Source organism: Ovis aries, chromosome 22, assembly GCF_016772045.2.
Source record: "Ovis aries strain OAR_USU_Benz2616 breed Rambouillet chromosome 22, ARS-UI_Ramb_v3.0, whole genome shotgun sequence".
Taxonomy (NCBI): Eukaryota; Metazoa; Chordata; class Mammalia; order Artiodactyla; family Bovidae; genus Ovis; species Ovis aries.
Window position 1 is genome coordinate 40999894 of NC_056075.1, and position 14215 is coordinate 41014108.

At 44.8% G+C, this 14215-nt stretch overlaps 1 protein-coding gene across 28 annotated transcripts in view; it reads right to left on the reverse strand.

Moving 5' to 3' along the window:
* FGFR2 (fibroblast growth factor receptor 2) overlaps window positions 1-14215 on the reverse strand; it is a 104706-nt gene that overhangs the window by 13570 nt on the left and 76921 nt on the right. For 17 of the 28 annotated variants that reach the window (XM_042238872.1, XM_060404522.1, XM_060404525.1 and 14 more), the window contains 4 exons: window positions 9952-10103; window positions 7010-7131; window positions 4920-5030; window positions 3379-3569 (listed from right to left, as the gene is read on the reverse strand). In XM_042238872.1, the coding sequence (XP_042094806.1) occupies window positions 3379-3569; window positions 4920-5030; window positions 7010-7131; window positions 9952-10103 (576 nt within the window). The remainder of the gene's footprint in view (window positions 1-3378; window positions 3570-4919; window positions 5031-7009; window positions 7132-9951; window positions 10104-14215) is intronic. The other 11 variants (XM_060404521.1, XM_060404520.1, XM_060404517.1 and 8 more) reach the window with 1 other exon arrangement.

Below are 14215 nucleotides of genomic sequence, written 5' to 3' on the forward strand. Positions count from 1 at the left end.
TTTTTGGACAGTTCTTCTATGTATTCTTGCCACCTCTTCTTAATATCTTCTGCTTCTGTTAGGTCCATACCATTTCTGTCCTTTATCGAGCCCATCTTTGCATGACATGTTCCCTTGGTATCTCTAATTTTCTTGAAGAGATTGCTAGTCTTTCCCATTCTGTTACTTTCCTCTATTTCTTTGCATTGATCGCCGAGGAAGGCTTTCTTATCTCTCCTTGCTATTCTTGGTTTTAGAAAAGGCAGAGGAACCAGAGATCAAATTGCCAACATCCAGTGGAGCATGGAAAAAGCAAGAAAGTTCCAGAAAAACATCTATTTCTGCCTTATTGACTATGCCAAAGCCTTTGACTGTGTGGATCACAATAAACTGTGGAAAATTCTGAAAGAGATGGCAATATCAGACCACCTGACCTGCCTCTTGAGAAACCTATATGCACGTCAAGAAGCAACAGTTAGAACTGGACATGGAACAACAGACTGGTTCCAAATAGGAAAAGGAGTACGTCAAGATTGTATATTGTTATCCTGCTTATTTAACTTCTATGCAGAGTACATCATGAGAAACGCTGGGCTGGATGAAGCATAAGCTGGAATTAAGATTGCCGGGAGAAATATTAATAACCTCAGATATGCAGATGACATCACCCTTTATGGCAGAAAGTGAAGAGCTAAAAAGCCTCTTGATGAAAGTGAAAGAGGAGAGTGAAAAAGTTGGCTTAAAGCTCAACATTCAGAAAATGGCATCTGCTCCCATCACTTCATGGGAAATAGATGGGGAAACAGTGGAAACAGTGTCAGACTTTATTTTTGGGGGCTCCAAAATCACTGCAGATGGTGACTGCAGCCATGAAATTAAAAGACACTTACTCCTTGGAAGAAAAGTTATGACCAACCTAGATAGCATATTAAAAAGCAGAGACATTACTTTGCCCACGAAGGTCCATCTAGTCAAGGCTATGCTTTTTCCAGTGGTCATGTATGGATGTGAAATTTGGACTGTAAAGAAAGCTGAGCGCCAAAGAATTGATGCTTTTGAACTGTGGTGTTGGAGAAGACTCTTAAAAGTCCCTTGGACTGCAGGGAGATCCAACCAGTCCATTCTGAAGGAGATCAGTCCTGGGTGTTCATTAGAAGGACTGATGCTGAAGCTGAAACTCCAATACCTTGGCCACCTCATGCGAAGAGTTGACTCATTGGAAAAGTTCCTGATGCTGGGAGAGACTGGGGGCAGGAGGAGAAGGGGATGACAGAGGATGCAATGGCTGGATGGCATCACCAACTCGATGGACATGAGTCTGGGTAAACTCTGGGAGTTGGTGATGGATAGGGAAGTCTGGCGTGCTGCGGATCATGGGGTCACAGAGTTGGACACGACTGAGCAACTGAACTGAACTGAACTGACTGTTGATTTCACCTGCTGTCCCCCACAGTGCCCGCTCCAAGAGGCTGAGGACGGCATCCATTCCGGTCACCCACAGGGAGCCTGACTCAGCACACCAGGCATCCGAATCAGGAACACTCAGGCATATTTGCTGAAGGATTAATAAAAGCACCAGGCCAGCCTTCTACCACTTTTATCAAGAGCAACTCCCTGCTGAGCCCCCAAAATCATCCTCCCTCCACACCAGAGCAGGAGGACAGAGCAAGAAGGACCAGAGAGTCAGATCTGGCAGCCTGCAGGCAGGATGTCTTCCCAGGGTTTTACTTAGCAATCGTTCCAAGTTACAGAAAAGGTAAAGTAGAACAATGGATATCCATGTTTGCCAGATTCAATTCTTATGCTTCCTTGCTCTCTTTTTCTCTCTACACCCAGGCTCCCCACACACATTCACACACACACACACACACACACACACACGCACGCACACGCACGCACGCATGCACACATGCACTTTTTGTGGCTAAACCATTTAAAAATGAGTTGCAGACTTCATTTGCAGATATCTCCTAACTTAACATAAGACCTTTATCACTGCCCCCAAATTTAACAGTGAAACAGCCACATTATCTAATATATAGTCCATACACATATTTAAGTGTTCATAAACAGTTTTTATAAAAGCTGTCCCCCTACCTCCCACCCAGAACAGGGACCTAGTCCAGGATCACACATGTACATTTAGCTGTCATGACTCTTAAGCTTCTTTTCATCTGGAACACTCTCTGCAGGATTTTTTATTTTTTTCAATCTTTTGTGACTCTGACATTTTGAAGCAATGTCTTGTCAAATGTCCCACATTCTGGATCTGATTGTCTGACTCGTCAGCTGGCAAAGTCTGCTGCACACGTACACACAGACACAACTCCACTCTGTCTTGGTTTCCTAAAATCTATACATTGGGAGATTGTACAGAAAAAAAAAATTTTTCTGAAAAATCTTCAACTCTGGACTCTTTTGCTAAGAAAAAACCCCAGAACATGTGGTAACTCTGGCTATGTTTCCTCCTGGCTACAGACAGCAGGGGCCGAGGTGCAGTGGGGCCCTTCCTGAATCGCCACGTGGTGTGGCCTGACAGAGGCCACCTTGCCCCATCAATGACCACCATGGCCAAGATCCCACGGTGGGACAGAGGGTCCATGCCTACCAGAGGCTCTTACTTCTTTGAGGATGCGAGCAATTACTGATGTTTCATGATACTCCAAAGCAGATAAGAACTGACCCACCTCTGCCCAAGGAAGAAGCTATGGACCGTCCCCGAAGTGTGGGCCAGGGAAGGGCACCTGGGGCCAATCCAAAATGCCCCAGGGGACATCTGGGCACCCGTCTAACTGCTTTCAGAATAACTCAGATGTTTCAAGTTCCAACTGCGTGCAGCATGCTTGGAATGCAAGTGATTCACCTCAGGGGACCTGGCCAACTTTCAACCGCAGAGGGTCACCTCGCGAAATGAGACAAAATAAATCCAGAGAATACCTGGCACTCGATGTTACCAAAACACCCCATCATTTGATCTCCGTTCCTAGAATCTTTAACATCATTTCAAACTCAAAACCACAGAGACGACACCCAAAGTCCACATCCAGAGACTCAAGAACCACAAAACAAAGCCAAAAGATCATCGGCATCAAAGGCAGCGCCCCCTAACCCGGCTGCCGTCCACCTGGAAAGCTGGTTCCCCAAAGGGTGCCGGCCAGCCCATCTCTGAGAAGAGATATCTTCTCTGCTCAACTCTGTGGTGCTGCGACAGGTCTATGATGCAACTCTGACTGTTAAAGAGTTCATCAAACACCAGTATGAATAATGCAAGACATATTTTCCAGGTTGTACAAGACAGGCCAGGGCTTGATACGGCAAGCAAGCACGTCCAAATGGCCTGTTTTCTTCAGACATTTTTCACTGGAATCCATCCAACTGAGGAGAAGGGGAAGGACTCACTTTCTGGGAAGCCAAGTACTCCATGCCCCGGGCCAGCTGGTAGGTGCACGACACCAAGTCCTTGAAGGCCATCTGCTCCTCGGGAACGCGGTTGATGTCATAGGAATACTCCATCCCGGGTGGCCTCCGGGCGCGGAGGTATTCCCGAAGATTGCCTTTTGAGGCGTACTCGACGATGACATAGAGCGGCCCTGTGGATGGAAAACACGAGCTGGAGAGGCAGCGAACCCCGGAGCTGCCCTGGGGCAGCTCTGCCAAGGAGTTCGTAGTTATTACAACTCAGTGCTTTATTATTATTATTTTTTTTTATTTAAACATACAGAACAGCACACACAAAAATAGAACACCTGCCTTCTAATCTCCCCACAAATGACAACAAATACCTGGTCAAGGTAGACTCAACAGTCTCTAATAAAACAGAAATGCCTCGTGAGTGCCCCTTTCTTCTCATGTCCCCTCTTGGAAAGCAACTGCTACCATAAATCTGCTGCTCTCATTTAATTTTAACAATTGTACAAACACATGTGTATCAATAAATGATGTATTATTTTTAGCAACATCCATGAGTAATAAAGACACTGCTTTGCAACAGTTTCCCCCAACACATGATCTTTCTGGAAGCCAGTCAGGCTGATAAAAAATAGATCCAGATCATTCCGTTTAACACTTACATAGATTCTATCATATAAGTATACCATGCTGTATTTATCCATCCCCCGATGGGTTGTGTTCAGGCCTGGGCCATTGCAAACGTTGTGCAATGGACACTGCAAGCTAGTGCGTGGCTCCTGATACACACGTGCAATACTGTCCCTATGGCAGAGACCAGCCTGTTTTCGTGCATAAATGTTACTGGCACACAGCGAGACCAATTCATTTCTGTATTGTTTGTGGCAGCTTTCTCACTCCAGCAGTAGAGGTGGGTGGCTGCCACAAAGCCAAAAATACTTACAATAACCCTAAACAGTCTCCTGACTCCCAGTAGAGATCTCAAAGGAAAATTGCCAACACAGAAAACAGGCATTCCAAGTTTATTATCATCAAACTGGTTCCCAAAGTGACACAGATCATCTATGAGAGAAGCCAGGGTCCTCACTTCCTGGGGGAAGATAACATGTCCTTCCAGTCCATCTCCCCTCTTTAAGGCCACTCCTGGGGACTCACCCATAGCAAGACATGGTTCTTCAATCCCATTTCAAGAGAAGAACTTGTCAACCAAAATGCAGGATCTTATGTTGGGAACTCACTCTTAGCACTCACTAAACAAAAACATAATGAGATGGCCTTTTCCAAACACCCTCTAGGTTATGTCCAAAAAACCCTATAGGCCTTCTTATCCAGGGTCACCAACATCCACTTTTCCTTCTAGACCCCAGGCATGGTCATCAGGAACACCTTCCTGAGGTGGGTTTTAAAAAGAACTTTAAACACATGCTTAGGAGGCTCTAGGAGCAAGATCTAAACATCCATACGCTTCTAAAATGATGCTGATGCTAAACCCTGGGTTATGTGAATGAATGCATTTTTTCCCTCCTACTCACCATCCTGAGTACAGGCTCCAAGGAGATTTATGATATTTTTGTGTTTCCCAATCATCTTCATCATCTCCATCTCAGACACCAGATCAGAAAGGTCTTTCTCAGTGGCATCATCTAAAAAATTAGGTAAATTACATATCAGTTTTGCTACTGTTGGTTGATGAACATTTGGTTGAAACAGAATGAAACTGAATTTATGAACCAGAAAAGACTTTCCAAATCATCTCTCTCATCTTACTAGTGAAGCAGGAAATGCCCAGAGAACTGCCCTCCTCCATGTCAAATAGCTAATTTGGGGTCAATAGTGTCAAAAGTCAGGACAACTACATACGCCTTGGGCGCTAAGGCCAATTCTTTCCCAGCAAACCTCACAGACATGGGGGCATTCTTCCCTATCATGAAATAATTCCATCCTCTGGAAGATAGCAGGTATCTCAGAAAACCACATCAAATTTCATGGGGCCTGAAAGCAACTGTGAGGACTTCTGTGGAGGAGGAGGAACGGGAGGAAGATGGGGGCATTTCATATACTTCAGACTTTCTCTGGATCACAGGCTGCTAAGCTGAGCCCTCAAAGCCCACAGGGCACTCACAGATGGATTCAGGCAAGGACTAAAGTCCCCATACCAGGACAAAAGTGTGCGCCGGCTCCTGCATCTTGAGGGGCTGAAGGTTCTCGCCTTCCATGGGCTTCCCAAGGGGCTGGGATTCCCATACTAAGATAATTAAAGTTTTAAAAACCTCTCTGCTCCATAATTTCAAACAAGAACAGCTTAGGTCCTGCATATCCTGGCTCGCAGTTAAGCTTCCAAAAAGTGGCAAGATTCATCCTCAGGTACCTGAATTGAACTAATTCAATAAGGGAAAATCTGAGCTTAGGCCATGGATGGAAGCCATGCTGCGTAAAGCTCTTTGGCTGCACAAAAGGAAGAGCAACACAAGTGCCTGGAGTGTAAAATCCACACGAACGCCCATGGAAAAGTGCACACCTGCCCCTCAGAGGTAGAGGCTCCACTCTAGTGACACACAGGATCCTCTCTAAGCTCTGAGATGCCCACTGGCTATTAAAATGACCACGGCTGACGTCTGTGGTCCTCCCAGGCATCACACCCAAAGTGGGAGCAGCTCAAAATGTCCTCATTTTCCTGAGGAGCCATTCAGATCCAGAGCTAAGGAAAAACAACCAAAAAAACACCCAACCCCTTTCCAACTATTTCTACCCTGCTCCCTCCTCTCAGGAAGAGACGCGATGACTCAAAATCCCATGAAAGAAAGAAAAAACCTGACTCCTGGGTGTCCACAATGCGTGACACTCCCCCCACCCCTCACCCATACACATTCTGAGAACAGACCTGTCTGCCAGGACATGTGGGAAAAACTCTGCTTGGGGTGTCTTTTCTGAGATGCCCACAATGGGATTTATAATGTAACCGTTTCCTATAACTCCTCTCATAAAAGAATACTGTGGGAAGATGAAGTTAATGGTTAAAAGGTCTTCAGGCTCCTTGAGCAGGGTTGGAAGGTTAACACATAAATGTTCAGGCTCCCACAAACGCCTCTCAACATCTACATCTCTGGGTCATTGCTCACTCATCCCTGAACATGTGAGCAATTCTGCACCAGCATCAATGCCATGCGCTCCCTCTTAGCTTCCTAAGCAACTCCCAGACCAGAACCATTCCCTCTCTGTGCCTCTTGCAAAGGAGAAGGAGTGGCCTCCTCTCTCTGAGCCTTCTGGGCTCCCCCTAAAAAGGCCAACTTCCCTTTATTTGTAAGATAAGGTTTGTGTTCTGCATCCAACGTGCCAACACTCATCTAAATTAATCAACTCTATGTGAGTCAATACTTTCTAAGCATTTCCAAATATAAAGGGAATGAGCTACCACTTTCTAACAGAACTGGCTTTTCTTTTTTATAAGCGCACACTGCTTAAGATAAATAGTCTGTCCGAGATGCTGATTTATACTGAAAACTTCTCAACCCCTAGGTCAACTATGTGCTCTTTGACCCCGCGCCATGATAGAGTTCACACAAAAGGAACATTCTTGATAAGGCTACCCCCTTCTCCTCCCTCCCCACACCACCCCCCTCACCTTTCAACATCTTCACGGCCACAGTGACTGCTTCCTTGGGCTTCTCCTTGTCAATTCCCACTGCTTCAGCCATGACCACTTGCCCAAAGCAACCTTCTCCCAGGGGTTTGCCCAGCGTCAGCCTGAATGTGTAAAGGGAGGATTAGTACACGGCATCTGGTACAGCGAGGGAAATTCCAGAACTCAATATAAAAATCTTTCAGCAGCTTACAAAAGCATGGAGCATTTATCATATGGAACTAATGAGACTTGGGGAACACACGCGCTTGAGTATTTTCTTAGTGACGTTTTAGGGAATGTCAGTGACTGCTGGAACAACTATTGAATGTCACATTTGTATTCTTGATTTATTTTCTTTAAGGAAGGTATCCTTGCGAGTCAGGTGGTCAGCTTTCCTAAGTGCTAATGAGGAGAAGCTTTGATCTTGAGCCCATCGAAGATTTGTAATTTAGAATGTCTCAGAGAAAACTGTTAAACCTGTGTTGTTGTTTTTTTTTTTGTCTCTGTGAAGTGATGTCTTTAAAAATCACTATTATTTAAATACCAATGGATTTTATGGTCACATTCTGGGCCAAGTTACAAGATATGAATCTTAAACGCATTTCAAGGAATCTCTGTTTTTTCATTAAAGGAAAAAGAAAACTCGAGAGAGAGAGGGGGATTTTTCTGACATACTAGTTTAGAAATCCTTATGACTGCCCAAAATTAATAATGAAGAAAATCCAAAGTGAACAAAACAAACTAAATTTCTAAGGTCAGACGTGCTACATGCATCATGCTAAAAGCCATAGAGACTCCTCGGACATTCCCAAAACCAACAGAATGGATGAGACTTTGGAACACTTACAAATGTGTTTTTTTCACTTAAGTATAACACAGCAAAGTACTGAGCTGCCACTAGTAACCAGTATTTTTGCTAAGTACGCAATGGTTTGAAAAAGTTAAAGCAAAGACCAAGGGTAGCGTGTGCTAGGCTGAGGTCATTCCCTTCCTACCCTGAGCTAAAATGAAATTTAATATCTTGGCAGAAAATAAACATTTGCATTGGGAAAATGGCTAATTTATGTCCTATTGCCCTGCTACTACAAACATAACAATCCTTTCTTTGTACAACGTCTGCCTCCAATCTAATAAACTGCTTCTAAATAGCCTTCATTCATTGGAAATCTGCTCCACCTATGGTGGTGCTAAACACTATTTTGAAAGGCTTAGCACTCAGATTTTCCACACTCAGGGTACTCTGGGTGGGAGCTGACAGACAGATTCCCACTGCTGCCGGTGGTGTCACAAGTGGCAAAAGCTATGGCTTGAACCTGGGAGCTATAATTTCTTAAAATATGATCACAGCTCCCCACCTCAGTCCTATATCCATAGGAACGCGCACAAGAACCCACCAACTTGTTTAGTCAAGCCCAGGCTCATGAGAAGCACCCCCTTCTCACACTGCACAGGTGAAGAAATCATCCTTTGTGTTTTTCTGGTGCCTCACTGGTAAGAATGCAGTAACCAAGCCCTGAATGAATGAATGAACAGCACACAAGCTGGACTCACTTCCATTCACACTCTAACAAAATGATACCAGTACAATGATTTGGCTCTCATTTATGGCGTATATTAATATCTCTGAACGAGCTGTTAGGAAACAAAGCTGGTTGGAGTTGTGTGAGTCAAGTGCCACGTAAGCTACCCCTCCTTCCAAAGAAAGGCTCCTCATCACATCCAATCTCTGGAAAAGCTTATCTTTGTATTTCCAAATCTGTGCATGAGTTCCTTCTCTAGTCATTAGACACTTCTTCGACATAATCTCAAGAAGACGGTGCAAATGTCAAGACCAATAGGGTAGCTGTGCATAAGCAAGTCAAAAGCTTATTCCAGTTGATTCGATGCAGATGTAGAGTCAGCAATTTCTACCTTCCATTACTCTCAGGCTGTTTCGACTCTAACCACTACAAGAGAGACCCTGGAAATGAGCTGACAGCCCTTCACTTCAGAAGGGAGACCTGGGGGCTGGCCCCCGGCTAGAAGATGGATGGCTGGTAGCCCAAGATCTGTCCATTGGCTGGATGTCCATCTTGCTGAGATTTGAAGTTCAGATCTCACCGGTTATGAAGGGAAATTCACACGAGCCAAGAATTGTGCTCAGTCCTGGGAGGTCTGTACTATGACCTTCATTTTATAGAAATGAAGTTCAAAAAGAATCAGGTAACTCATACAAGGTTGCCCAGCCACCGGCTGGCAGAGCCAGGATTCAAATCCAGCCCAAGAGAATCCAAAGTCCATGAACTTGAAGCCAGACCAAGAATATACAGCTCTCAACAATGCCTTCACCAGAGCCCAGGTGGCCACACTTGGACTGATCTTATTGGAACACCTCTATGTCACCCAATAAGGAAAATACTATGGACCAAAAGAAATTCAATGGCAGGTACCATATTTGAAGATTTACAGCCCAATATTATATTAATAACTATTAAAAACAGCACTGTTGGGTGAAGATTCTTAAGGCAATTTATATTCTGTATCTAATCCCTCTAAAGAAATGAACCATAGGACAGTCATGTTCTAGGAACCAGAAGTTAGAATGTCAATTCTGTTTTATAAATGGGATAATCCCACTTATATTCCATTTGACTGGATCTAAATTATCTAGAAAGCAAAAAAAAGAAAAGAAAAAAATGCTAACAAGGTACCATTTTGTTTGCCAACCAGCCATGGCTTAGTAGTTCTGCTTTAAAAGAACTATTAAAAAAAGAGCATATGAGAGAATCAGTTCTTTGTTTTTCCTAGAGTTGATTATTTAGAAATACAATCTTACCCATTCCCGTTGACATCATCCCAACAAGACTTTGGCAATTAAGGGTCATAAACAGAAAATGTCAACCCAGTGTCCCCATTTATACTTAAGTCTTCACTGGGAGATGTGTCCCCACTCAAGTACTCACTTATCTCTTGGAAACTCCCATTTGGGATCTTCTGGCAGCTCATACTCGGAGACCCCTGCCAGCATGGGGGTGTCTGCAGTTGAAGAGAGACGAGTTGTAATCCTCACCAACGGGGTGTTGGAGTTCATAGAGGAGCTGGACTCAGCAGAAACCTGGATACAAAATGCAAAGACACAGATGTAATCCTGGCTCCACCTGAGAAGACTGGGAGCCGGCCAGAGCCCAGCCACTGGTCAGCTCTTAGAAGGCAAGGAGAGGGTGGGTTGGCCAAAGTCATGAATTTAAGACCAAACATTTAGGAGCTGGATTCCAACTCCTCGGTCCTCCCATCCAGGCAATATGTGCTAGATTTCATCCAACTTGTATGCTCCTAAAACCAGACTTCCAAACAACATTTTTTAGACATTGCTTGATGAAAAAAAAAAAAAAAGTCTTGTTTCCGCCCTAAACCCTCAACATATCACCTGAGGATACAGAGCTAGACCCCCACAGGCTTCATTCTTGCCTTTTTGCCTGGGCTTGTATCAGAGCCCCAGATTAGCAATCTCCTCCTGGCATACCAGCTCAGATGGTGAATCAATGCTACGCTTATGAAATTCCACAAAAACTTCTGGAAAATCGGCTCTTCAATCAGCTCTATCTTTTGAAATGTAAAGGAGAATACGTCAAGGATCTAGCTCCAGAATGAATGGGAAAAGCATTCTGGCAGCAACAAGTGCCTTTATTCAAGGATAACCAGAGACCCAGGCATTGGGGACCACTGTCTACTTCTCCCCCATTCCTTCTGGGAACTAGCTGATGACCAAGTCAACTTTGGTTTCAGAAAGTAGTGAACGAAGAGTCAAGGGAAAGAAAAATACCTCTTTATTCACAATCTTGTGGAAAGCTCCCCTCCCCACCAACCCCCCCCCCCCCCCAGCAGCCGGCAAGGCTTTACTGAGTTTTCTCAGTTCACACTCATTCATTATAGTCTGCATTTGAAAAAATAGTTATTTCTTAAATATATCATCTTCTCTGTGCTGGTTTGTATAAAGGAAAGTACCATTACGGGCTGCCTGACTATCACCTTATTCTAAACCATGAACAAGACCTGCCCAAGAGAACTGGAATCGGGTTTGACATGACCCCTCAAATGTGGCTCTGTCCCCTACATGACTCTCATATCAACCCTTCTCCCCAGCAGTGCTTACAAACATTTTTAAAATCAAGGTGGCAAGGACCGAGATGAACAAATTTAACGAGGATGAACTTTCAAGGCGGAGCCTGGACCATTCCCACAGGGAACCAGCAGATTGCTCTGGGAACATCCTACTTAAAAAACCTTGACTCTCTCCTTAAACCCAGACTGCCCTTAAAAAGCAGGGAGGAAACCTGAGATGTCCAAGAATAGATTAGGGGTGGGGGGGAATCATTTCAGGAATAGGAAGCTGGTATTAGTACTACTTATAATATCAAGAAGAAGGCAATTTTTAACACAGAATTTCTATCATCTTTTTAAATGTACATGAAAACATTTCTGAGCCTTCTGAGCAGTCTTTTGTCAAGGGAATCATGCTTAAATTTTATTATGTAGACTCTATGATCAATGCTTACTCAGTATGAGCATAGTAAACATATATATATTTATGTGTGTATTTAATGATATATATATGTATACAATCACGTGGGCCCCTTCGGGCAATCATGGACAGATAAAGCTCCAAGAGGCTTCACACCTAAGTGTCTGGGCCACAGAGGCAAAGAGCAGAAGCAAAAAGACGAAAAGGTAAAAAGAAAAAAGACAAAGGTAAACATGAAAAGCCTGCAGAATCCACCTCCGCAACACGCTGACCTCAGCTGCAGGGCCACCAGTAACACCATCTCCGCAGCCTCCACTGACCCCATATATGTTTTGAGCCCCATTTTCAGAGAAGGGCTCAGAGAGATTTCAGGGAACAGGTCTGGCTAAAAACACTTTCCCGAATCCTAACGCCCTGCATCAGGTTGTGAGCTATGGATGCCAAAGGAGATGGGTGTTTGCAGATAAAAAGGTCTCCCCCACAAAGAAGCACAAATCACCACTCATCACGGTGGTAACCCAGCTTGAAGATCACAGGCCAGAAGACTGGGAACAGCAGTCAGAGTCAGTCTGGCAATGAGAGACAGGACAGGCCCCAACCGGTCAAGGTCTGGCAGAGTCCACAGCCAGAACACCCTCTCCAAGGCCAGTAGCGTAGCCCTGCTCGCTGGACTGCAGGGTTCCTAGAACCCCTGCGCAGAGTGTGCAGGGAACATGGAGACAGAGAAACCCTGACCAGAGGCCGGACCCATGCCCCCTGCATTGGAAGGTGATATCTTAACCACTGGACCGCCAGGGAGGTCCCTTAGTGTCTTTTTAGTCATTTGCTGCTCAGATTCATGGGAGTTTATGACGACCCCTCTCTCTGGGGAAGCCTGCAGACTTGCAGCCTAGCACTGTTCTGTGTGTGAGATGCTGTCTGTCAGATGGCGTGCAGCAGGGGAGAAAGCAATTCCATCAGCATTAAGGGTAGGATTTGCCTTAATGGTTTGAAAGATGAGACCCTCTGCTCACAGCCAGGGTGGGTGGGTAGGGCTGGAGGGGTCCAGTGGGCAGAAGAGCAAGCCTCAGAAATTAAGGAGTCAGGAGACAGTCCCAGGGCAGAAGGAGAGCTGGAGAGTTAAGAAAATCCTCATGACAAATAGGGCTTAGTGGCGGCCTCAGAAAGAAAAACGAAGCATTCAGTCAGAAGTTAACTGCTCCGCGGCTAACCTGTGACCCCAGAGGAATCTTTGCCCACAAACCCGTGACAAGAGTTCACACCCATACACATCTTCCCCCACAGACAGAGTGTCTCCCACAAGGTTTTAATGGGAAAGCTTTGAAAATGGAAAACCTTCCCCAACTTTGTTGCTGTCACTAGGATGAAGGTTATGGAAACTTTGTTCAGATTAAGGGCAGAGGTTTAGATTCCATGGACAGATCTGGAAGATACTTCTGTTAAAAAAAAAAAACACACACACACACACAAAGAGAGAAAAAAGAGAAGAAAATGTCCCCAGTAGAAGAATCGGCAGAATTCAATCCCTCTGTCTACGCAAGGTATATCATGATTTTACCTCCATGCATTTTACTATGCTTTTAAAATCCCCTCTGGGGCTGTAAAACATGACTGGCTTTCTCTTCATTCCATCTTACTCTGAGCACTAACGCGTTTGCAGGGCTGGCCCAATCCCTTGCAAGCAGTTCCTCTGAGGAACACCGTGTTTCTAGAGCTTCTCTCATCTGGACCACATTCTCCAAGGAATTCCACTGAATTTCACTTCTGAATCCTGCTTCTGCAACACAGGCAATCACTCTTTTTTAAGGTGGGGTTGGGGGGAGGGCACAAAATCAAAATCTTCCCTTTCAGATACGTTCCTTTAGTTCCAGGTTCCCTTTTCCTCTAATTTTAAAATATCCCATTGATAGTGATCACCGAGTTACTTAAAACAATAAACACTAACACGCTAAAATAAGCTGTTTCCCCACTCCCAAATCCTGGCAGGCCCTTTTCCGTCATGTTTTGCCACAGTCTCCACTCAGCTTCCTCACTCTCCAGAATCTCTTTACCATAAATTCCTCATGCCATATATCAAGCTTTTAACTAAATGTGCTTTTTCTCCTATTTCCACAGCACATAAAGGAGATTAGGTAAGGAAGTGGGTTTTTTTTTTTTCTTTTCTTTTTAAAGGGCCACCAAGAGACTGTGTTGTCCTTTAATACTAGATTTGATTCATCAATGAGAGGGGGCCCTGCAGAGAACAGGGCAGGCAAAGGTATAGATGCCACGAGGAGGAGGACTCACATATGGACCACAGCCAGCCAGAGAAACCCTCTGACGCTCAGTCCACGGATCCACATTCTCAAACCTGAGCATGAGGCCCCAGAGCTAACACAGTGATGCTATAAGCACCGTCTATCACTCCCCAATAGCAAACAAAGTGCCTTCACCACCTAGAGCTGGCAGATGAAATAAAGGGTCAAGGGATGGGGGGAGGGGAGGATTTGTTTTCCTTCCATGACAAATTTTAGGTAAACAGGCAGGGGAGCTAATTTGACACTTACTTTCCTCCTTTAGCAAGTCTCTGCCTCCCCAAACCTCTCCCCAGAGAAAACCTATCAAACCCCGACCAGTCTCATCAGCCCAAACCCAGGTCTGATCTTAGCCGAACTTTGTGTCTTATGGAAGCTGAGAGGAGAGAACCGCCAAGTGGGGGCCAGGTG